General features: G+C 41.2%; 1 protein-coding gene across 4 annotated transcripts in view; it reads right to left on the minus strand.

Annotated features, from left to right (window-relative positions):
* Positions 1 to 26,676, minus strand: part of MSRB3 (methionine sulfoxide reductase B3) — a 97,401-nt gene that overhangs the window by 64,683 nt on the left and 6,042 nt on the right. For 2 of the 4 annotated variants that reach the window (XM_054988823.1, XM_054988822.1), the window contains exon 2: positions 13,420 to 13,563. In XM_054988823.1, coding sequence (XP_054844798.1) covers positions 13,420 to 13,531 — 112 coding nt within the window. In that variant the 5' untranslated portion in view covers positions 13,532 to 13,563. Of the gene's footprint in view, positions 1 to 10,544; positions 10,672 to 13,419; positions 13,564 to 26,676 lie in introns of those variants that run through there. The other 2 variants (XM_054988824.1, XM_054988826.1) reach the window with 2 other exon arrangements.

Genomic DNA, 26,676 nt, shown 5'->3' on the forward strand with positions numbered 1-26,676 from the left:
ACAGCAGCATCCCAACATTTCACAAACATATTGGGATCTGTTGTTTTAGATTTGTATAGATTTTCCAGTAACTGTTCTTAGCTTATTGTAAACTAGCCTTGAGCTCCTGGAGGTATACGTGCTCTAACTAAACAGGTAAGTTTCACCTTTAAAGAAAGAATTTAGTTCTTGAGCTGCAAACGTGTCTTCTCCATTACTGGACCTCATATCCCACCTTGATTTTGTTTTGGCTTTTTGCCTGAAGGTGACCACCACACCACATTCACAGGTTTTTATTCACATACGGGATGGAAATATCACTTACTAATCGTCTACTTTATGGCCTAGCTCTTGGTACTGACTATATTATATTTTAAAATCTGACAGAGATCTGTTCCCCTGGATAAAACAGCTGCTTTGGAGGGTGAGCTCCATGGTGTTATACCCCCGTGAGTCACTCCCCTCCCCAAACTCTGCCTTTCCCATGCTCCACTCCCCAAATCTCCAGGTATTTCCCAACCCAGAACTGGCAACTCTAGCAAAATGTGTACGTTTTATTAATTTTTCACTGTGTGAAACAGAAGATAAAGACAAAGGGGGAGGGGTAGAAATGCACAACAGCACCACCTTAAGCACAGCGACCACCAAGTCCATTGAAGTCAATACGTTTAGAAGGGTGTGACTCTGTTTAGCATTGCACTGCAAATTACTGTAACATGTTTGTATGCTCAAACTGGGTCTGTAAATCAACATTTTTCAGAAGTTAGTTCTTTTTAAAAAATACTGATAGAATCATCCTTGATTAGAAATAAACAGTAAAACGTCTGGTTGTAGTAGACATGTATCAAGGTAGACTGACCAGAGTTATCCATCTGTATGTCATTTAGTACAAGAGGAGAAACGGCAGGTTTAAATTACATGGTATTGGATTGCAATTTCCTAACATTGGATGCTTTTTCTGCTTTTTTACCTTCAGTCATTACTACAGAGTGTTCATAAAAAGTAGCTTAAAGAACAGATGCTTGAAAATAATTTAACCCAAGATGCTTTCTCCCCACCCTTTATTCCAACTCCATTTTTTCATTTAATGGAAAAAAACATACTGCTGGTTACCAACTAACCCTTTAAGTATTTGCAGCCAGAAAAAAACTCAAAATCAAAAACATATGATTGAAATAAATACTACAGACATTAAAAGCTTAGCTGTTGAATATAAGGTGCTCAAAAGAACCTTCCATTTCACAGATCAGAAATTATTTTTGATCTAAGCATTCTTAAGAATCACCGTTTTCCTCTGCAAGCTCTATCATTAATTGCAGCAGAGCCCTCATTTTAATAGGAGTCTTTGAAAGACCACGTTGTACTCCCCCCATTGTTAGCTTAAACCTTATTTTGGAGGGGGATAAAGATTTCATTTCAGGTTTCTTTGTTTGTCTTTCAAGAATTGCTAAAGGAGTACTCACACAAATTTTGCAGGAATGTGCCCCATGTCATAACCGACAAATTATTTGGCTTTGGTGCACTTAAAGGTCACTTTCCAAATGAGCAAGATTTTCCTACATCCTGGCTTCTCAACCTTAAATATAAATATTGTTTCCGAACTGTAAGTGAGGTTTGTACTTTATAACATTCTGTTGCTTATTTTAAGAAGTCAAGTGGTGAAGGTTTATATTCTCAGGGTATGCTGTTTTCTTGCACTAAAGAAGTCTTCCACATTATGCCAGAAGCAAAAGACTCTGCATTGATTTGTAGGAACATAGCTATAACGATGCGGCATTAATATGCAGATTTTTCTTTTAGAGCTGCAAAATATTATACTACTTTGCTAGACACACTTTTAATTTTAGAATTCAACTTATTACAGACCACAAACATTTTCCCGTTTGAACAGTGCTATCCTAAGCGGGTGTACTTAGTATCCTACTCAGGTCTATTCAGTGGAACTTACTGCCTAAAGTGTTCTTAGGTTTGCACTGTAAGTTCACTAGCATGAAAAGGACACAATATTATTTTTTATTCTATCCATTGCCCATCCAAGGGTGAGGGCAGATAACACTGTCTAAAGCATAACACACACACACTTTGAAATTTAATGAACAAACATTCCCCTTCTCTGTATACTTCATCTCTGGAAACCAAAGAAGCCAAATATTCATGGGAGAGGAATTCTATAATCAAAGCCACATATTTGCAGGCCCTTGCAATCCTAAATTGGTACATGGATGGTGAACATAGAATACTACTACTAGACAGAGTTACAGGATATAAAGGAGTGAAGGTGGTATCTCATATATGCCAGGACTAGGGCATTGCCAGGACTAGGGCATCTTCAGCTGAATATAAAAGGCCACAGGAGTGTTGGTGTAATGTGCTTTAAAGTGACCTGCTCAATTAACAGATAAGCTATATCATCATTTTGCTACAGCTGAAGTTTCTGAACCAAAGATAGAATCACATAAAGTGCATCACAGTAGACCAGCCTCAATAAACCATGAATAAAGCCTGCTAGGGGAAAGGCCCATATTTTCACCACATGGATTCCAAAATTCTCCCCCATATAAGACCTTTTAACTGGGTTCATTGAAAACACCATCTTTAGATTTGGGGTTTTTTTAAAGTTCTCTCAGAACTTCTGCTCAGGCTGGGTGCTGAGAACTAAACAAATGAAAGAGGTGAGGGAGAGATACTTCAAGGCAGGATGGAGAAGCCCCAAGATTGTAGTTTGTAGAGCGTTAAAAAGAAAACTAGAGTCCTTTCCTGATCATAAACCATGATTGCATGGATCTAGAGAAAGTAGATATTATTCAGAAGTATAATGAGCTGCAAGGATATACCTTTTTACTTTCCATAGGAATACAAAAAGAATAGATGGCAGTTTGAGACCACTCAGCACTGTACTTGCCTTGATGCCACAAGCAAAAACAATTCCAGATTCTCCCATCTTCCATGAATTGACTCCTTTCCCCCCCCCCCCTGAGATTTTTTTTACATTCTTAGTTGTAACGCATGGTTTGTACCCATTCATTCTGTTGTATTAGGACTCCTCCATTTTGACTTTGTGCATGTTACATTTGTCCATTTTACCTTGTGGGACAAACCAATTCCAGCCCTTGGAAGACTATGCAGATTCCAGAGGACACACCATTTTTAGATGTTCTGTAGAGTGGTTGATTACAGACTGAAAAGGGCCACCAGTCAAACTACCCTGCCATTATTCTCCCCTCTGGCAGCCTGCCTTCAACTTCCTCCACTAATTCCCACAATCAATTTTTATTCAGGTAGAAGTCTCAAGAAGGGGGAGGAGAGGCAATATCTCTACCAACAGCATGACTAACAAAAATGGAAGAGGTACAAACAACTCAGAGAGTTGATCTGAGGCAAGATTCTTGGGAAATTAACCAGTACCCAACTTTTGTAAAATGACTGTTGTGGTACAGCAGCAAATGTTTGTTTATATGCTTATATCCTGCTTTTCTCCCCAATCAGGAACCAAAGCAGCTTATATCAGTCTGTCATTCCCCATTTTATCCTTATAGCAACCCTTTGAGGTAGTTTAAGCTGAGAGAGAATGACTGGCCAATGGTCACCCTACAAACTTCCATGGCAGAGCAGTATCCCAGATCTTAGTCCAACACTTTAACTACTACTACTACGATGATGATGATGATAAACAATAACATTCTATTTATATGACTTAACACCCACTCAGAGTGGTTTACAAAGTATATTATTATTATCCCCACAACAAAACACCCTGTGAGATGGGTGAGGCTGAGAGAGCTCGGAGGGAGCTGTGACTGACCCAAGGTCACCCAGCTGGCTTCAAGTGGAGAAGTGGGGAATCAAACCCAGTTGTCCAGATTTAAGTCCTGCCGCTCTTAACCACTACACCAAACTGGCTCTGGGATCCACTACTGGGATCAAAAGTGTGATTGGGGGTCAAGAGTGAGATATGAGGTTTCATAAATATTATCAATAAAAAATAATATTTGTCATTCAGTGGACACACACACACATGTAGGTGCCCTTAGAGTCAACAAGCAAGGCATGGAGATCAAAGCCTCCCCTGTTGCTGCCCTGATCTCTCAGTATTGGCATTCAGAGGGTTACTGCCTCTGAACATGGATACTCCATTTAGTCCCCATGGCTAATAGCCACAGATGGAACTGCCCTCTATGCATTTGTTTAATCCCCTCTTAAAGCAAGCTAAATTAGTGATTATCACAACACACTGTGGAATGAATTCCAATTGTTCAGGAGAGTTGGGGTGCTATATTCAGTAAGACACAGGATGGGTAACACTTGCAGGTAGGGTTGCCAATCCCTCACTGAGAGTGGCAGATCCCTCATCCCCAGCTGCCACCCCCTGCCACTGCTCACCTGGCTGACTGGGGGGAAAGGTGTGGAGAGGCTGGCCTAAGCACACAGGGAAATGGTGTGCCCGCACACATGTGAGGGCTTCCAATGACATCACTTCCAGTTCAAAGCACAATGTTTTCACTACGTTTGGGCCGATTCCTAAAGAATCAGCCCCGCTTAGACGACTTCCCTTCCAGTTTGTACATCATTTGTACCCCTGAGGAACATGTGGGGGAGAAGAACTGGTGACATCTGCCCACCAGGCACCCCCACCCCAAGTTTCAAAGTAGGTGGTCCTGGCAACCCCTGCTTCATCCAGTATTGCAAAATCTTCACAGAAATAACTGTACAACTGCCACTACTTCAGCTTTCCCTCTCCACTTAGTTGCAGGAAATCTTGCACTCTTCAAGTAGACTGACAATCTTGTGTCACTTTCTACCTTCCTGTTGTTTTGTTCTAACATTCTGCCATCAACTACATTTCTTTGAAGGGCAACCAAATGTGCATTTCTGTCACAGATTGATCAGAAGCAACTATTCCATATAAATTACATAGTAAGGGTTATGCAGAGTAGTATTATATTAGAGACCCAACTTTTTAAAAAAAGTTTTTAAAGTTTCTCTTATCAGGCACATGGGGTCCAAAATCTGAGTGCAAGGGATGGTTTAAGCATCCTGGCATATGCTGTTTCCAAACTAAAATAGCCCTGGGGAACTGCCAGTTGCTCCATTGGGGAAATATATGGGTACCTGCATAATCACCCAATGGAGCAAACAGCAGCTCTTCAGGGCCTTTTTCGAATGGGAAAATGGCAGAGGTGGGAAGGCTTGAAATCTTTTCCCCTCACAGTCTGATTGGAATGGGTTCTGCATACCTGACAGTTGAACTTTTAGAAATGCTAGAAGCTCCAGTCACCAAACTCTCAGTATTGTGAGCCTCAGAGACGGTTATGCTTTATTCTAAATACATTTTTGAAAATTTTAAATTTAAGGAGAGGAGTGTAGTGACAGGTCAGATTCAGTGAACTGAGGGACATCATAAATGTTGCTATGGAGAACACCAAATATTTGTCTCATTAATCTAAATAATTTTGCAAGTAGACAATTGCCTTGCTGTAGGGCCACTGATACAAAGGTATGAGACAGCTCTAAAACCGGAGGGAGATGTTATTTAACATCTATATGCGCCCCCTCACCCAGTTGGTGCGGAGGTTTCGGCTGGGCTGTCATCAATACGCGGAGGACACCCAGCTTTTTCTGTTGATGGATGGCTGGCCAGACACGGCCCCAGACAATCTGGCCAGAGCTCTGGAGGCTGTGACGGCATGGTTGAAACAGAGCAGGCTGAAATTGAACCCAGTGAAGACGGAGGTCCTGCAGCTGGGACGGGGGCTGCCAGATGTTGGGATCCAGCTCCCTGCCCTGGATGGGACACCACTGGCAACTTTGCCAGTGGTAAAGAGTCTGGGTGTGCTCCTGGATGTCTCCCTATCGATGGAGGCCCAGGTCACGGCAGTTGCCAAGTCCGCATTTTTCCATCTTTATCAGATCAGGCAACTTGCCCCCTATCTGACACCCCAGGACCTGGCTACAGTGATCCATGCAACGGTCACCTCCAGGCTAGATAACTGTAACTCACTCTACGCTGGGCTACCCCTGGGTCTGATCCGGAAACTACAACTGGTCCAGAATGCGGCAGTGCGGGTCCTGACTGGTATATCTTACCAGTCACATATCACACCTGTCCTGTCCTGCACTGGCTTCCGGTTGAATTCCGAATCAGGTTCAAGGTGTTGGTTCTTACCTTTAAAGCCCTGAGCGGGTTGGGACCGGCATATCTTCAGGACCGCCTCTCCCTGTACGTTCCCCGGAGATTGCTTCGATCAGCGAATAAATGTTTACTTGTGATCCCCGGCCCTAAGGAAGCCCGCCTCGCTTCAACCAGGGCCAGGGCCTTTTCAGTCCTGGCCCCAGCCTGGTGGAACACTCTGTCAATGGAGACCCGGGCCCAGCGGGACATATTATCGTTCCGCCGGGCCTGTAAGACAGAGCTGTTCCGCCAGGCGTTCGGTGGTTGAAGGGGGCGGTGCCATGTTGGCCTCCCACCTTTGGGGTGGGGGAGGGTTCTCCCCACCACTGCACTTTGTTAATTTGTTTCATTATTTGTATATTGATTTTAGTTTTGTTGTTTTCTTGTTTTTATCGATTTTAAACTGTTCACCGCCCAGAGCCCCTGGGGATGGGCAGTAAATAAATTGAAATATAAATATAAATAAATGTAAGAGTTAAGTGAATGGAAAACTCATTCAAATGACCTTTAAATAAGGTGTACATCAATATTTTGATTGTCAGAAACATTATGAGCAATCGTTTTACTTCAAAATACAATGTATTCTTAAATGGTAAATAATTTTTGATTTTTAACAGATTCCATGCAACATTGTGCATTTATAAAAAAGCCAAGTAGGAACAATCCCGCCATATAAAATGGCACAGTGACATGATTTAGTTAAAGTGAATGAAAACCCATGGAACGAACCAGAAAATAGCTGGACATAACAAACAGTGGGTCCAGATAGGAATGTACATCCCACTCTGTATCACAAGATATATCAAGCCAATTGAATGCTCTGACGAGTATAAAAAAGTTCATGGCAAACGTGTACCTTCAAAGCTGCTATAGCACAGTGGTTAAGTAGCTGGGCTCTGAACCAGCACTCTGCTAGCTCAGCTCTCACAACTGCCATGAACTCAGCAGGGCTGTTCCCACACAGCTTACCTGAACACGGAACGCTGCACAGCATGCTGAAAAAAAAGGCGGAAGATTGCGTTTTCTCTCGCGCAAAACTCGCAAGAGAAAACGCGACCCTCCGCGGTTTTTTCGGAATGCTGCGCAGCATTCCGGGTTCAGGTAAGCCATGTGGGAACGGCCCAGGTGGCCTTGGGTAAGCCCCAGCTCTCAGCCCCAGCTCTCCAGATGTTTTGTGGGGATAATAATAACATTGACTTTGTTCACAGCTCTGAGTGTGGCACTAATCTGTCCAGAAGGGTGGTATATAAGAACACTGCTATTGTTATTGCTAAACTATTACACTAAAATCAGTTAACAGAATTCAGAATTAAATACACACAAAGAATAAACATTATATACCCAATACCTTCATATAGATGCATTGTAATTACTATTCTGAGCTTAGTAAAATATTTGTATGAATAGTATTTAAATACTCTAGTAATAAAATGCTGCACAATATTTTATCTAAAACTTTATTTGAAAAACATTTAAGCGTTAAGAGCATCCATACTTCTCAGAACCTTCAACATTAATATAATTAAAATCATATAATCCTACTTTTCTAGACAGAGCAGAAGAGAAAAAGCTTTCTACTGCATGCAAAACAGTGATGCAAGCAACACAACAGTAGTCAAAGTGTTAAACGAAAAAGTACATTTCTCAGAGATGTGAGCTCATACATTGCAAACTCACAGCAAAGCAAATCAAGTCCCCCCCATATACAATGTGGTACTCTGCTACAGAAAATATCTTTAAAATTCTGCACAAATACAGTCTGCATTAGATATTTGTTGGAAAGGAGAATGTTCAGGGCATTGATTGTCTCCTCCCCTATGCATTTAAAATTTTGAAAAACATGTATCCAACATTTTCAAGCAAAAGATAAAACATAAAACTACAGTGAATTTATAGATATAATTGGAAATTATTTTAAAGAAGTGCCAGAGAGAAATACTGTTGATATAATTTATATATATGAGCTTTTCATATCAGATCGTGTAAGAGTTTAGCATCTCTTTCCTACTGATTTCTAGTATGCAAAAAAATACATAGTTAGTGCCACCTACTGGAAATGCAGTATAATTATTTTATATCACTATCAAGCTGCAAAACTATAATTGTGCCTTTATTCAAAGAAAATTAATTTAATTTATATTTTAAAACTACTAACCAAAATCATATAAAGAATAAAATGCAATTTAAGAAAACCACTAATATTTACTACAGAAATAATCATATTCTACTGGCAACACTTGGAGGATTAACAGAGTATACTGGCATTTTTAAAAATTTATTTTTATTCCACTTTTCTTTTAAGGAGTGCAGTGTGGTTCATATAGTCTTTCCCTTTCCCCTCTGTATAGCAAATTACACTAAAAATCAAAGCAGAAATGTTTGTGTGGGGATCTGAACCCACATCTCCAACACTGTTGCTACTATTCCACAGTGGCTTATAGGGCTGAGTTAGGGAATGCATATGAAACATAAGTTCTGAAGCATATGCTATCAAAAATGTAAATATATAAAATCTTAAAGGACAAAAACGGCATTCATGGGCTTAAGTGCCTGCTTAAAATTTCTGTATACCCAAACAACCATATCGTTCTTGCATAAACCAACTTTACAGGCTGGGCATAAATATTATTAATTTAATTATATAATTAAAGTGCACTTTTAATTCAGTTACAAATGCATCTCTACAGGAGAAAGTAGAGGTCCAAGCATGAGCGTAAAATTTAGTAAGCGGCTTCTTCAGGGGTGCATGTCCTTTAACTTACTGCAAAAATTCTGGGAAAACTGCTGCCTTGGGGTTGGTAAATATGTATTAAATTTAAGCTTGCAATATTATGAAATATTAGGCTGAATTCCATCTAAAATTTTAGCTTGTGTAAATGGGGTGGGTCACCAAGTCCTGCATCCCAACACACAGCTCTGATCCCCCCCCCAAGCTATTCCTGAGGGATTTTTATCCACCAGTGGCAGCATTGGGGGGGGGCATTTCAGGCTACATCAAGAGGGAGGATGTTGCACTTTTGCAGACAGAAAGCCTTGGCAGGATCCAAACCAATGTTGTTCTCCATTTAAAGCTTTTGCCATCCCATGCTGGCACAATTCTAATAAAACCATCACTAGCTGTTCCATGATTAACTGATTCTTCCAGCTTTTCTCTTCAGGAAGACCAATGGCAAAGCACCTTCCCCATTTGTTTTAGCATCAATTCCTATGTAAACTTCTACACTCCTCAAATCCCAGAGGATGGTGTGAAGGCATGTGAAACAGCAACCATACTAAAGCGAAGTACAGTGGGCTAGCTACATATTTGAACTGTAGCATTTTTGTTTAGTTTTAAATGTCCACACAACATAATCTTCTGTCCATGATCCAGGTTTTTCCCATCTTTGCTCTGATCGTTCCTAAACATGGTTTAATATCATCTTCTGGAAAAGACAGGAGTCAATAGGTATCTGCCTACTGCATGGATGGAAAAATGCACATTTTTGCAGGTTCCACCCACCTTAGTACCATTTTCCTTGCCCCAGCACTTTCCCATGGCCTCAATTTCCTCTTCCCCGTGGCACTAAGGCCTTTTTCATGCCTTTATTTAAACTGTGGTAAGCATTAGCACTAGACTATAGAGATAGTTGACTACCAATTATAAGCTATAGCTCAGATCGAGTAATTGACATATCACTGTAGCAATTTGTCAATGACCAATTTTTCATAAGTCTGAAAAAAGCACTCTGAGAAGTTGCAGGATAGTGAGTCAAACAAACTAAGCAGCAAACCTTCATGTAGATGCTCTGTTGCCTCTGCATTTGCAGCAATGAAAGCTCTATGGAGAATTGTTGCCATGTGAAAGCAATCTGGGTCTACTTATATAGTTGGACTATCTGGGAGCCCTCAGGTTGCTTGAGCTCCATGAGCAAAAGCAGGTTAACAGCTGTAAACAAACAGATCATTTTTCTGTATCCCCCGACAGTTCTCCTTACTACATCCGGGCACTTCTCCTTCCCTACTCCCCCAAAAACTTTGGGTTATGTTGTGGCCTTCATGCTACTGTGGTGTATGTTTGCATTTTCTTGAAATTAATATTACTTATCAGAAATATAGAATTACGGGATATATCCTACGCAATTATTCTTAACTGATGAACTAGCTTGTTCCCCACTTTGGAAAATGAAAGATAGCGTCAAATTAAAGAGAGGTGCTGGGGCTAACAACTAAAAACCCACCCCTCAAGTATTTTTGTTAACAAAGCTGTATATAATCAATGACTTTCTATCTCAGACAAAAAAATCAGAAATTTAAAAGTTTAGCAAACCATAATGTTTCATTTACTGTAGCAGAAGTACCCCCTTCAACTCAACGGGACTTCCATAAGCATGACCACAACAAGCAGCCCCCATTCAACCTGAGGGAAGCCCACAGGCTCGCAGGGCCACAGGCTGGCTCTTGGTCACCAAATGCAGTAAGTTGAATGCAGACATCACTGTAATGTCCTCACCAACACAACCAGAGGCAAAGGACAGGGGCAAGAGCTGAGTAGGGGAAAAAAAAGATGAAAACAAAATTAAAACATCAAAAATGTTAGGCAAATTCATAGCAAAACTGATGGTTATGATTTTTTTTTTACTGAAAGAAAAATACAAAACTAATGTTTCAAACACACATTTATAACCAAGTTGATTTAATTCCTTGCCATTAACTTTATGCTTTATTATATTGGCACAACAAACAGTGTACAATGTTTTGTAACAGTGAACAAACATGAACTAGACCAAGCAAGGAAATATCTTACAAAAAACAAGACAACCAAAAAATGGTAACTACATGAAAAGTTGAGAAAGTAAGTCATCTTAATTTATTGTAGTATGTGAGTTGCATGGAATATCCCATTAAAATAACTGAGCAGCGCGCATTTCACAAACAACTGGTAGCTTATTTAATAGCTTCCCTCTAACACAGAACAGCAGCGTTGGAAGACATGTCTTCAAACCCAAGTGCACTTACATCATGTATATTTCCCTGAGTTCATGAGGAAGGGAGGAAACAGAGATGCAATGTAAAAAGTTATCTAAGATCCCTAAGATTGATACAATAGCAAAAGAGGTTAAATGCAGCTGCTTCACATGATAATCATTAATTGCTTCAGATACTTCTCAGATAATGCAGCCACTGAAGTGTACCAGAAATATCTAGTGTTGGATAAAAAAACCTGGAGTCCCACCACAAGATTTGAGTCCAACAGGATTTAAGAGTCAACACTCCTTTCATCAGATACAAGTAGGAATGAAAAAGGAGCTTTGACTCTTGAAAGCTTATACACTGGAAATAGTATTGGTCTTTAAGGTGCCACTAGACTCAATTCTTGCTGTTTTACTGCAGAGAGACATAGATATCCACCAAAAACTAGAGTCCCACTGCCACTGCTCAGCCCCCCAACCTCACTCAATGGAGCAGCAGGAGCAAAACTGGGGGTAGGGGAGGGTGGCATTTCACAATTCTCTAGGAATCCCTCTAGGAATTACTCCAATCTCCATGGTTTTTACCATAGAGATTGAGGGCATTCCTAGAACAGTGCATGATACCATGACGTTATTTGTGGCTACTCACTTACAAGTGATGTTACAGTACTAAGCAATGTCATTTCCTCCAGTCCCCGCATACTCCCACCTCCAAAAGGTTCCTGGCTGGCAACCTTATACAACTCACTCCCACTAAGATAGATTCCTGTGGCTCTCTTCTGCTAAGTCTTCCCTTAATAGGGAAAGATTTCCTCCAGTGGAGAATGACTTTTTCTGATTGAGAATGCATCTCTTTGTTGGAGAAGGGAAGGTCTTGGTGGTAAGTGTCATAGGATCCAGCCACTAATGAGCAAAATGAATATGAGTTGTACAAGAATGCACCCATTCTCTTGTACTTCTTCTTCTGTTTTCATATGCTTGTCTACATATTTGCAATAGATCACACTTGCACACAAACCTCAAATCTTCTCATGAAAGCAGCAAGAAATTTTATTAAGCTACACAGCTTCCTGCATGATTTAAATTCAAACCAGAATTGGAGGAAACAATGCAAATTTTCACACTGTTTTTTACAAGAATCTAGACAATCCATCATATTCTTGCTAAATATCTGCCATTTTGACAACAAGAATCAGCATGGGAATGGCTGCAGCAACCATGTGGCTTCTGGGTTCCAACTGCACTAAATCTATATGTCCTCACCCTGAAACACGCTGCCTGTGGCAACTACATGCTATGCATGGCTTGGCCATAACAGCAAACCATGCTTAAGAAAGAGCATGGCAGAAACCTGGCTCTTACAGGATTCCTCCTCTCTCTTCAGAGAGATAACTAGATATTACCAGGTCTGTGGCAAACCACAGTTTGCCTTTACACCTAGGCTAGCAACCTATAATCAGTTCTTGCCCTGTCAATTATGGTTACAAACTGGAAATAAATTGTAAGCTGGAATCCTGGTTTGTTAGGCAGGCACAAACCATAGTTTGCTGATGTAATTGCAGAGTATGGCTTGCTACCAACTTGATTATCTCACTACATTCAAAGAAAAAAAAGAGAACAGTAATCAGATAAGTTTGTCCATTCATTCCAGACTTGTTCTTGCAGCAGTACTTTTGCTGAACTAAGAGAAAAACGAGATGCTGACGGGTCGCTGTGGATTTTTCTGGCCCTTCTGAAAACCTATGAGAATGTGGGGGGGCGGGGGGGGGGGCGAGGTGCACATACATGCATGTGTGAAATGCAAAGTAAATGTATATAAAAGTATACAAAGACAGTAACTGTATTTTCCCCCTCTCAAGCAGAGAGGAAGTAACGAGTTCTGACTTCTGGTCCCCTGAACACCACAACATAACAAGCATCAGTACACATGTTACTCTAGGGTACATCTGACAGAAAAGCTGCTTGTATTAACATGCCTGAACACTGACTTCATCCAACTACAAAACCAAAACATTTGTGAGTAACTAAATGGAGACAAAAGGGGGCGGGAGGTAAGAAACTACACAATGAACAGCCTCAGAGAACCATTAAACATAAATAAACATGTCATTTTCACGAGTTACTACAGAACAGAATTTTTGTTTCCCTTTAAAAAAAGGGGGGGGAAGCACATTCCTCTGGAGCAGACTATTGACTAATAAAAGATCAAAGGCCTATGCATACTAAACACCACAAATAAAAAATTGATATTCCCTCCCCCCCCCCCCCCCCGCAGCAACCTTCCCCTCAGGGAACAAAAGTGTGCAGGGAAAATGCAATTACCTAGCAAAGCTGCAGTCTTACTGTGCTCCCGCAGCTGATCATAAAACGTCTTCCTATTCTGTTTCATCAACTGTAGTACCAAGGAGCCTGTGCGCCTACCAATCGCAGCCATCTGGCTTGTGTCAGAGCCTGGGAGTCAAGCAGCTACAGTACAACAGGAAGAAAGGCAGTGATGTCACTCTTCAGGTCAGGCAAAGAACAAAGATGTATTCTGCCATTTAAAAGGCTGAGTGCCCCAGAAATGGAGGCCTCACGCATGCCTTTTACTTGGTAATTTACAGTTAATGCACTTCTTATTAGCTAAGTAGCAGAGCACCACCATGTGGCTATCTCAGCAAAAAGGTACAAGCAAAATCAGGAGTGAGCTTGTGTTCTGGAAGCTAGAATATAAACATTCCAGAGTTGTAAGAAGAATAAAGGCAAAAGAGGCTTGTCTTCAGGAAACAATTAAATGCTCTATCCACAAATAATTTTATCAGTTCTTTGACACTGCATGTAGTGCAAGTTGTTTACATCTGTCTTGGCGCAAAAGAAAATTCAAAAAGCCAATATAGAATTCAAGCTCTCTCTCTTGTTAGGATCAACCCAATGACACATAACAGTGTACAAGCTTTCAAATCCCCTAGAACTCTTCATCAGACTAGATGTTACAAAATAAAAAGAAGACAAAAGCACATGTGTGTAGTATGTATGTAGGTGTGCATGTGTGTAGTAAACAGTATTTTCTAACAAGAGTCCATTTGCTAGGAAATTGGGTTAGTCATTGCTATTTTGGTATGCTTTCCATTCCAGGTAGAAGACCGAATGATACAGTTCTAGTTCAGTAAATGAAAATGAGTTAAGTTTTTCACAACTCATCAATGCCCTCTTTTGTTCTAAGAGTTGAGCAGCATCTTGCATTACAAAACCAGCAGCAACTGGCAGACGTTCCTGATAGGGTATTTTTTTCAGAATCAGGTTGCTTAGCCCTCTCCATTTTCAGGTAAACATGAATCATAATGGTAGGAACATCACACAGAAACAAAGAGCTGGAAGGAACCCCAAGGGTCATCTAGTCCAGCCCCCTGCACAATGCAGGTAGGAGCATCACATAGAAACAGGGAGCTGGAAGTGATCCCAAAGGTCATCAGCCACCTGCACAATGCAGGAAATTCACAGCTATGTTACTCCCTCACCTCCCCCAGTGACCTCTGCTCTATGCCTAGAGGAAGGCAAAAAACCCTTCAGGATACCCAAACAACCTGGTCTGGAGGAAAATCCCTTCCTGACCCCAAAATAGCAATCAGCATTACCCTGGACATGTAAGAAAGGGCCAAAAGAGCCAAGCACCAGCTCATTCCTTCATGCCCTCATTCTCCTGATCTGTGTATGTTCATATATTAAGTCATAGAATCATCATTGCCATCAGGTGGCCATCTAGCCTCTTCTTAAATATCTCAAAGGAAGGAGCACCCACCACCTTCACATAATCACTGACATAGAGCTTCTGGCAATTCCTAGAGAGGTGTTACACAATTTCCAGGTTTTCCTCAGACATGGGACACCTCAGGCCTAACCCATACACGATAAGTAAGAATAGGAGGAATTCTACCATTCAGATTACAAGTGGGTGATACCATTTTGAATGAATTCCTCTTTGAAAAACTCCCTCCCAGTAAAATAATCATAATCACAAAAAAAGGATTGTAATGTGGCCACTCACAGTGGCCAACTCACACATTACAGAGTACACATATGGGGTCTGGGCTCCCCATCCTGTGTCAGTTTACCAATTTTAAGCAGTTTCAGTTTACCAAATTTCCAGTTTGGTAAAGCAATCTTCAAACTATGTACCGAAGAGCTCCATGTCTTTTTACTTCTCTGGCATTAAAGACTTAGAGCAAGCAGCATATTAAATGGTGTCCAAGTCCTATTTTGTGTTAGATATTGCCTACCATAACATTTGTAATAAATGGGTTACTGAGTACTGCTTCAGCACAGAACAACATAGCGCTGAAAGGAGACAATTCTGAAACTTGTGCTAACAGCTGATGATCAAGAATCCTGGCTTAGTACAGTTGCTGGGGTAAGAGAAATAGAGAGCTCTAGCCCTGTTTCCCTGCCTTGTACCTCACACACACTTGCTTAGCTTCTCAAGCTGTGTTTCCCACAATCCCTTTCCTCACTAAATCAACTGCTATAGGCACAGCTGAGATCCATAGACTAGTCAGATCCAGACTAGTAGACTTGTCAGATCCAGATCCTGACAAAGATGTTGCAATCTGGAGAGTGCTTCTGGGGTGTTTTTCATTTGGGGTGGGAAATATCAGAAATATGTTGCTCTTTCCCTGTAGGGTTACCGTAATGTTTTCATGTTTAAACCTGCCTTGGATCCATAATTCAACTCCTCCTTATGTTACCTTAAACTTTTACCTCAGGAAGGCCCTGTTCACAACTAGACATGGGCACGAACCACAAAAAACCGAACCACGGGGTTCATGGTTCGTGACATTTTCATGAACCAGGAACCAGGAACCCCACAAACTGGGGAAAGTTCACAAACCAGTTTGTGGTTCGTGGGGTTTAAATGACCCTTTCCGGCTACTTAGCAGCGGCAGGGAAAGGGGCAATTGGTAGTATAAAGGGCCCTGCTGCTTGCAAGCAGCAGGACCCTTTAAACTATCAGCTGACAGGCGGCAGGGGGATTCCCCCTTCCCTTTGGGGTTTCAATCCCACTACAAACTCCACCAGTGGCGTTTTGCCCTGTTTGCCTTGTATCTGATGAAGGGAGCTCTGATTCTCAAAAGCTCATACCCTGGATATCTAGTTAGCTTTTAAGGTGCTACTGGACCTGAATCTTGCTCTTCTACTACAGACTAACATGGCTACCCATCTAAAACTGCCATTTGTGAGACCTATATATTGCTACTTAAAAGGTTTTGACTGTTTTGCCATATGGCTTTGCCATAATCTCTTCAGTTTAACTGGTATTATAGGAAGGTTTGTTATAGACTGTGATATGACCGGATGATCAGCATGTGGGTGTAGCTGTGAGGTAAAAAGGGATCCTTTATTTTTTAATCAGATGTAGAATTTATTTATAAGAATATAAGTGTGATGGTTGCAGAGTTTTGGTAAGCATATTGGTTTCAGAATAGTTCACAGTCTTGGTGGTATCAAAAATAGTTTTATCTTCTTAAAGGTATGTTCACAGAGCCAGTTACAAAGACTAATTTTCCACACAGATCTTCACTAAAAGAATAAACGCTCCTCTCATCCACAGATTCATTCAGGCTTTTCCACACAGCTTGCTTGACCTAGATAGAATAACCTTTCTCTAAGATACACACAGACTGACCAAGGCTCACAAATCGTTTGCTAGACTTTGATGAAATTTCTCCACTAGGGTTGCCAGGGACCTGGGTCGAATCCACATTCACCCATTACCCGCATGTTTATCGGATATCTTCCGTTTGCCTCCAATCCGCGATTTTTTCCTCTTCGTTCACATTCCTGCTTCCAATCCGTCTTTCTCGCGCGTCCCTCCGGTCACACGGCCGCTCAAAAACCGCTTTTTTGGGCGGGACCTTTTTTTCCTGCCCATTTTTAAAAAAATTTTGAGTGCACTTTTCCGTTATTTCGATCTTGCCTTATAAAGAAACATCATTGAAGATAATGATGCCTCTCTTTCCCCCACTGACAGCACTGATGGCTCTCTCCCGTTTCTTTTTTGGAAATTTGGAAGCATGTGGAAAGCTTTCGTGGGCATTATGCAGGACAGTTCAGTGCCTGAATTTTACTGAAGTTTCACTTCCTTGGAGTGTCATTATTTCGATATTTTGTAATTTCGATATCACAGTAATATAAAATTAAAAAAATAAAAAACAGTTAAAAAGGAAGTTTCGCGAGTCCGTTCTGAGGATGGATTCACCCCAAAATGATTTTTCAAACTACCAGATTTGATTCAGAAACAGCATAATCAATAAATCCAATGCTATGAAGTCAAAAACAGTCTTTTGCAGACTACGGAGCACTTGCAAGTTGAATCAGCCAATAGGAACTCTTGGAACGGCCGGAGAGACAGGAAGGGGGTTGGTTTTTAAAAAAACCGCGTAAATTGCGCATTGGCCCATTCATGGCCACCGTGAAACTCCCGTTGAAAACCTGTGACCACATATTCGGGAGAAATGCGAATGAAATGAGGTAATGTGACCGGCACTCGGGATTGTGTGGGGAATGCGGGGAACATGCGACTTAGAATGAGTAATGTGGATTCGACCCTGGAGTCCCTCGATGGGAGATGCCCAGGTCCCTGGACTCTCCTGGCGGGGGATTGGGAACTGGCACTTACCCTGGCTTCTTTCTTTGCACATTATGCAGCGCATGCATGTGGTCCCAGCTCACGTGATGATGTCACTTATGCGAGTGAAGTCATCATGCAGGGGGTAAAGGGTGCCTCCGGGTCAAAGGGGGCTCTTGTTCTTGCTGGTGCGGCTGCTCTTGCTGCGGTCGTGGCCTGCTCTCACTGCCACCGCCGCAGCCCACTCTCGTTTGGCGCAAAGGAGCCGCAGCGGTGGCAAGAGTGGCCCACTCTCGCTGCTGCCACTGCAGCCCACTCCCACCGCCGCCACAGCCCGCTCTTGCCACTGCTGCAGTCCACTCTTGTGGTGTGGGAGCATGCCCCCTGCCCAGAGGCATGCTGCACCACCCGAGGAGGGGGCACCCCAGGGAGTGCGCCCCCTGCCAGCGAAGTAAGTGGGTGCAGGGGAAATGGTGGGATCGGGGGATCCCCCACCCCGGGTGGGGAAATGGGAACCACAGATTGATTAAACTTGACAGAATGAAAGCCCCTTCCAGCTTCCACACAGTTTGCCTGACTTGGCCTGAATAAACACTTTTCTTTCAGTACTTTGACTAAAACTGCAGTTTATTTTGCCCCCTAGGGGTACAGCTATTATCCAATCACAGCACACTCCATTAACCCATCCAGCCCCCCTCCTTCTTTCCTTGCATTTTAAACATAGTAACAAATATTAAAACCCCCACATTAATATACACAAACTTATTTACATGCAAAACACTACAGTTACTAACCAACCTCCAGCAAGAACTTTCTCCTGGAATTACAACTGATCTCTGGATTGGAAGAAATGGTAGCTTCAAAGGGCAAACCTTATGGCAACACGTCCCCACTGAGCCCCTTCTCCTCCTCAAATTCCACTCTCCCGAAGTACCACCCCTAAATATCCAGGAATTTCACAAGCTGGAAATGGCAACCCTATTACCCTGCTCTCTTGGTGCTGCCTTCAGAAAGTGGAGGGGTAGAGAGACATGGTTCCTGTTGGTGGTGGGCAGTTACCAATGACTGTAGCTGTATGTTTCTGAGAGCTACTTAAGTTGTTCATGAGCATTGGAAGCTACCAGACATAAAACGGCAGCTCAGTGGCAAGAGCCAGTCATAATATTGCAGCTTGCACACAAATAATAGTGATGTTTCAAAGCACGTCTGTGACACTTGGGCAGGCAAGTCTTTCCTCTGCTATTTTCCCAAAGCAAACCACAACCACCACACCAACTGTAATTTGCCAAAAGGAGGAAAACATAGTTACCTCCCTGTTTTCCTTTAAAGAAGCAAGTAGCTTTAATGCAGGGAGAAATCAAGAGCACGTTCCTCTCCCATCCAAAGCAGGGTAAGCCCACTTACCCGCATGTAATTTAGTAAATACAAAAAGGAGTCTCAGTGATACCTCAAAGACAGACTTACTGTGGCATAAACTTTCCTTAATGGTTGGGTTGCTTCCCTTCCACCCGCCTCTTTGATGCCATTTATGCCAATTTAGTCTTTGATTTATGCATTGTGTTAAAATGGTCGAAATTGAAGATGCTTTATCATTTAAAAGGGACTGATGAATTAAATTGGATTAAGTTCTGACCCCGTACAGTTTTGCTATTTGGTATGCTCTATAAAGGCAACCTCTACATCAAGAGGTTATACAGGAAGAGACACAGAGTCGGGATATCTGCAGATCATATGCCGTTTCAACACGCAAACTTGTATCTGAGAATGGAATAAGTGATGCCCAACGTCTTTGTTAAAATGAGCTATTAGGACAGTATGAAAAAAAATCCACTGTCACTCAAAGCGGAAGCAAACTATCGAGTCAATGAAAGTGCTGAGGCGACATATTAAGAGCCAACTACCCATGACATTTCCACTGAAAGAAAATGCTTGTCTGGTTTTCAGATGCAGAAATCATTCCATAAAATCTTTTCTCCCTCCTTAAGGAAAGCTGTGGCAAGCAATTGTATTTTTAAAAAACTTTCATAACGATGGTAATACTATTTAATATTTATATAGTGCTTTAGAGTTTGTACAAAGTGCTCGGTATGTAAGCAACCTTCACAACAATGCTGCCTTAACGGCAGATAATTAATATTATCCTCATTTTGCAGATGGGACTGAGAGAACAGTTCTATGGCTGTCTGGCAAATTGTGTCTGAAGCAGGATTTGAACGAACGTCTCACACAGTTCACACTCTTAGGCAATGCCCCTAACCCGCTCCCTTAACAGTTTTGTCTCATTTTTGCTAAATATTAAAAGTCATGTCTTCTGCAGTGGGATTTAAAAAGTATGAACTCATGCATAAGAAATGCTATTTTTGTCCTCTGATGACATTGCAGTCACTCAAGGTTATTTTAAAAGCCCAGTTATTGATTTCATATTCTCTTACCTTTAAACTCAAGCTATGGCTGAAGTTTACCAAGAAAGTACAAATACACTGTAAATGTTGGGAAAGAAGTTTTTAACAATGTGTTTCAACCAAAATTAAATTATAAATTAAATTGTAGGAAGCGAAGCACATGATTTACCGAGTCTTTTTTCAGCTTCCCTTTTCTGTTCCTCCCTCAGTGGGCCAAACAAGATGTTATGGCATCCATGGGTCTGACTCGTGGAGGATGATGATGCCATTTTAGAGAGGAACTTGGTCCATTTAAAAATTCTGCACAGCATGGTGGGACTAAGCGATTTTGTCACATGCACGTGCCTTTTCAAGTGCAACAGCCACAGAGGACTGTTTTGACACTTGGAAAGGCACAGGGGAGAGAATAAGATTGTCTGGTTTTACTGTGCAGCGAACCCAATCAGGGTCATGCCCTTGCAGCATTTTTAAAGGACCCAGGTTCACCTCTAAAATGGTGGCAGTGTGGTCAAACCAATGGCCACCGTAAAGTCTAGTTTGGCCCCATGTTCAAGCCACAGAGGGGCAAACTGTGCAATCCCATGCTGAGTTACTCCAATTGAACACCAATGATTTCAATGGCGTCAGAACCCTCATGAGCACCTCCTTGAAAAACAATACACAGTGAAATGAGTGTTGTTGTTTAAAGTGGACACTGCAGTTTGGTGTAGTGGTTAAGAGCGCAGGACTCTAATTTGGAGAGCCGGGTTTGATTCCCCACTCCTCCACTTGAAGCCAGCTGGGTGACCTTGGGCTAGTCACAGCTCTCTGGAGCTCTCTCAGCCCCACCCACCTCACAAGATGTTTTGTTGTGGGGATAATAATGACATACTTTGTCAACTGCTCTGAGTAGGCATTAAGTTGTCCTGAAGGGCGGTATATAAATTGAATGTTATTATTATTTTTTCAGATAGGAGAGCTCATATATACATCTCAATTTTCATAAAAGAGAAATAACACCAATAACATTCCATTTATATACTGCCCTTCAGTACAACTTAATGCTCCTTCAGAGCTGTTTACAATGTATGCCATTATTATCCCCACAACAAAACACCCTGTGAGGTGGCTGGGGCTGAGAGAGCTTCAGAGAACTGTGACTAGCCCAAGGTCACCCAGCTGGCTTCAAGTGGAGGAGTGGGGAATCAAACCTGGCTCTCCAGATTAGAGTCCTGCGCTCTTAACCACTACTCCAAACTAGCTCTCCTTCAAGCAAGAAGCAAGTAGTGCTGGATTTATGCTCAAGCCAAGGAAACTACACTTTAGGCGTCAGGTTATTTTTTTTTATATAAAAATTTTTATTGGGTGAGTATAATATGTTTACATTTTCCAAATCTGCCCTTTCTTATCCTATTCCCCCACCATTTCCCTCCCCCCTTTCTCCTATAGACTTCCAACAGCTTTCCAACCCAATATCTAATTCTACGCTGCTTAATATTATTTGAATATTTAGCTCATAAATTGACCTCTTAAATCAATACCTATTTCATATCGTTGTCCATATTTCCCCCTTGTAATGATCACTATCTCTTCCTTAGTAAAAAACTAAAAATTATCTAATAACCACATCTCCCCTTTTACGTCCCACTTTTTTTCTACATATTGTTTCAATTTCCCCCAGTCTTTGAAAAATTCTTCTGGATTTTGTTCTCTTAGCTTTCTTGTTAATTTGTCCATTTCAGCCATGTGTAGCAGTTTTTGTATCCAATTCTCTGTAGATGGCACTTCTTGTGTCTTCCATACTTGAGCATACAGTATTCTTGCCGCCGTTGTCACTAATGTTCTATCTTGTGGAATGTTCTATCTTGTGGAATAACTCCGTCTAAATTCAAGTTCAGCAAAAGCAGTTCCGGGTTTTTATTTATTTGGATTTGTAAGATTTGGGACATAACTTCTGTGATATTCCTCCAGAACTGCTTTGCTACCTCACAAGTCCACCACATATGATAGAATGAACCTTCATGTTTCTTACATTTCCAACATTTATCAGACATTTGGTTATTTCCATAAGCTATTTTCTTCAGCGTTAAGTACCATCTGTACATCATCTTATAAACATTTTCTTTAATATTAGTACATGTTGATATCTTTAAGGTATTCTTCCACAAGTGTTCCCACGCCTCCATTGTTATATCTCTATTACAGTTTATGGCCCATTTCTCCATTTGCACTTTGACTGTTTCATCTTCTGTATACCATCTTAACAAGATCTTATAAACTTTAGATATCCTTTTTTTGCCGTCTTGCAGTATGCATTCTTCCAGTTCAGAGTTTTTCAATTTAAATCCAAATTTCAAACGATCCGAGTCATATAAGCCTTTAATCTGTCTATATTGGAACCAACCATATTGAAACGGTAACTCATCAGATGTTTTCAGCTTAGCCGTATTTTGCTCTTTTTTCAAAATTTCTTAATAAGTCAGGCATTGTTTTCTGTTATAAATTGTATCCGGTTCCACAACTTCTAACGGCACCACCCGCATTGGGATACCGTCATCTAAATATTTTTTATATTTTAGCCAAACTGCAAAAAGGCTTCTTCTTATATAATGATGCAAAAACATAGAGTCTGCTTTAATTTTTTCATACCATAAGTAGGCATGCCAACCAAAGAGCTTTTTATATCCTTCAAGTGCTAATAATTTATGGTTTTTTAACAGCATCCAGTCTCTAAGCCACACTAAACATACTGCATCATGATATAATCTTATATTAGGCAGTTGCAATCCTCCTTTCTCTTTTGCGTCACATAGCACTTTCATTTTCACTCTAGGTTTCTTCCCAGCCCACACAAAATCTGATAACTTTCTTTGCCATTTGTCAAATTGTTTGTTGTCCATTATTATTGGTATCATTTGTAGTAAAAACATTATTCTCGGTAACACATTCATTTTAATTGCTGCTATTCTTCCTAGCCATGACAAATTCAATTTATTCCATTTAATCATGTCTCTGTCTATTTGTTGCCACAGCTTCTCATAGTTGTTCTTAAATAAATCGATGTTCTTTGCAGTAAGTTCAACTCCAAACTGGCTCTCCTTCAAGCAAGAAGCAAGTAGAGCTGGATTTATGCTCAAGCCAAGGAAACTACACTTTAGGCGTCAGGTTATGAAGTGCCTCTAAATAAAAAAATAACTGAATTACCATAACTGAATAACTGAATTACCATTTTGCAGGTAATGCTATGGGGCCTCAAAAACTGGACATACCTTAGTGTTTCAGCATGACTTAATCCAGCACTCTAAAGATGTAAACCTCCCTTGCCTCTCTACTATTATTATTTTTAGTAAAGGAACCTCTGGTAACTAGGTATGCAAACATTTGATACAGCTATCTACCAATGCTGTATCAAATCCAAGTTTTCTAGTGGTATTTTGATTGATTATAATTAATCTAATTTTGGGATTGAGGGAACCTCTAAGATGTTTTCATGGTCTTTTTTAAAAAGTCCAATCCAATCATATCCTCCAAAAGCAACAAATTTATGTTTAATTACAAGGACAGGAGGACATTGGTTATGTACATTTAGTAATATCAATTTCGCAATATTAACCTTTTAATAATGAAAGTGCAAATGCAATTTGTGCAAAAATATTGACATAAATAATCAGTAACTCTCTACTCCATAATACAAAACCAATGCCTGATAAATTAGTCTTCCAATCCATGAAGTCCATCCAATTCATATACTACAAGGTAAGTAACAAAGTTCATAATCCAAAATGTACCATCCTCATTGATTGTTTCTTCTTCCTTGCAGGAAAAACCGTCAAATGAAGAGGACAGTGAGAGCACAATGGGAGACAGATGATGGAAAGAAATTCTCCCAGACTGTTGACAACGGGTGCACTAGCAGTTATAACAGCCCGTTTCGGGTTGCGTTGCTTTGTCAAGCCATTCATCTATTCATCTGTCCATGAGGAAACTGATCTCTATTCCTATTTTCCTTGAAGTCTGAATGTATTAATTTGTCTTTCAGGCTGCTAGTGCGTCTATAACCCACTGTTGGGAGCAATTCACAACCGGGAATGCTGTGAATTACATGCCAATTGTTCATTCCTTGACATTTTGCACCTCCTTTGGCAGCTATTCTGCACTTGTGCTCACCACCCTGTGACAGTATTCCAAAAGTGCCCACAAGGTTGGGAACCCCTGGTCTAAAACCTTCCAGGCAAATTCCCTTATGTCTGCTTGTGCTCAAGAATGCAGTAATCTGACATTTGTTGGAAAAAACCTTCCCCAAGCCCTAGTATGATGAAGAACTTCCAGCCAGTCCCCAATCTTCCATTTCTGAGCAAGGTGTTAGAGCCAGTGGTTACTTCTCAGCTCCAGGGACCCTTGGAAAATATCAATTTTCTTGATCCATTTCAATCTGGCTTCAGGTCAGGATCTGGAACAGAGTCTGCTTTGGTCACCTTGGTTGATGACCTCTAACTGAGAACTAGACAGGGTGAGTGTGGCCCTGCTAGTGCTGCTGGATCTCCCAGTGGCCTTCAATCTCATCGACCATGGTATCCATCTGAGTCGCCACTCCACCCTGGGATTAAGGGTTACAATGATTCAAATCCCATCTGGGTGACCGGTCTCAAAAGGTGATTATTAGGGACAGGGACCCTTGCTCTACTCCACAGCCATTAGCCGATGGAGTTCCACAGGGCTTTATTTTATCCTCCATGTTATTTAATATGAACATGAAGCCACTGGAAAGGGCCATCAGGAGGTTAGGCTGCAATGTCAACTGTATGTGGATGATATACAGCTCTACCATTTCTATCTAACTCCAAGGATGCTGTTGATGTTCTGAACCGGTTCTTGGAGTCACTAATGGGCTCGATGAAGGGGGGAAGGCTGACACATAATCTTGACAAGACAGAGGTTCTCTGATTTAGTAGAAAGGATGACCAGAGATGTGAGATCTCCTGTCTTGGAGATCTTACACTCCCCCTGAAAAGTCACGTTTGTAGCATAGGAGTACTACTTGACCCAGTGGTCATCTTAGAAAGCCAGGTGGCTGCGGTGGCTCAGAGTGCGCTTTGGCTGGTACAACAGCTGCCTCCATTTCTTGTTCAGTCAGATCTAGCCACAGTGATCCATGCCTTAGTTACATCTTGACTGGACTACTGCAATGAATTCTACTTGCGGCTGCCCTTGAAGAAGGTTCAGAAGCTACAGTTAGTGCAAAATGCTGTGGCTAGACTACTGGTCAGCCATCAGGAAAATGAGACCGTGATATTACAATACACTGGCTACCAATCCACTCCCAAGTCCAATTCCAGGTACTATCCTTTAAAGGTTCTATCCTTTAGAGCCCTACATGGCTTAGGACCAAGTATCTGAAGGACATCATTTCCCATATGTTCCTGCTGCAAGAAAAGGCCTTCCTGACTGTCCCATGTACCAAAAAAGCTTGATTGGTAGGTATACAGGAGAGGGGCTTTTCAGTGGCAGTCCCACAATTGTGGAACAGTCTACGCATGGAGGTGTGCCTGGCCACTCTCTAGCTTCAGGATGCAGCTAAAGACTTTTTTTATTTAGAACACCTTTTCAAATTATTTCAACTATGTCTTTAACCCTGTTTTTAGCTTTTTTTTATATAGCTAACATTATTTATATTTTACATTGTAAGCTGCCTTGAGCACCTTTGGAGGAAAGGCAGTCGATAAATGTTTTAAATAAATAAAATCCAACACTTTGAAATACTTCCTATCGATCGCACTGCCTTATGCATGTCAGATGCCATTCTCAGCTAGCTTCTAATACCTATTCACACAATCATAGTGGGGTGCAGACCCCTCTCTTGAAGGTTTGGATAAGGGAACATTTGTCAGAGTGTACAGAAAACCACCTTATCTAGAATGGAGGAATGAATGCTAGGTGTAAGCCTCATAATGCCAAACAGGGCTAAAAAGACCAAGCAAGACACGATGCAAAAGATCCATGTTATCTAGGGAGAGGGAGGACAATGAAACCTGTGGTTAGTCAGATGTGGTGTAAGAAGATCAAAAGATACTAGAGGTTCAGGCTGATGTTCAAGAAGAATCACTGAACACATTAGCTGTTGGTGTAACAGGGTGGATCCACAACTAGGAGAAAGATAAAAGCATACAGAACAACTTCAGAAAAAAACTCTGGCAGCAACTTGCAAATATATTTTGTTGCATGGGGTGAAGGATAGAACAAGATGTTATATAAAATGCATTGGGAATATTAATCCAATTGGGCACTTTTTGTACATAAGGTAGTGATGTGAGAAATGTCCTACTTGCTTGTTGCAGTGTAATAACAGGAGTTCTTACATGGTCAAGCAAGTTCTGTTCCACTCTTCTGGAAGTCTGCTTCTGTAACTGAAGGCATGGACCAACATTTTGTCTAAAGCAAAGATGATAGCCTAGATTAAACCAAGATTTTTTTGGCATCTCAAATAATTATTTTTTTTTAAAGTTAGTGGAGATAACTATTTTCCTTTGGTGATGGACAGCACCATCAAGTCATAGCTGACATATGGTAACCCCTGATGGGGTTTTCATGGCAAGAGAC

This window comes from Eublepharis macularius, chromosome 9 (assembly GCF_028583425.1).
Source record: "Eublepharis macularius isolate TG4126 chromosome 9, MPM_Emac_v1.0, whole genome shotgun sequence".
In the NCBI taxonomy this organism is placed as follows: Eukaryota; Metazoa; Chordata; class Lepidosauria; order Squamata; family Eublepharidae; genus Eublepharis; species Eublepharis macularius.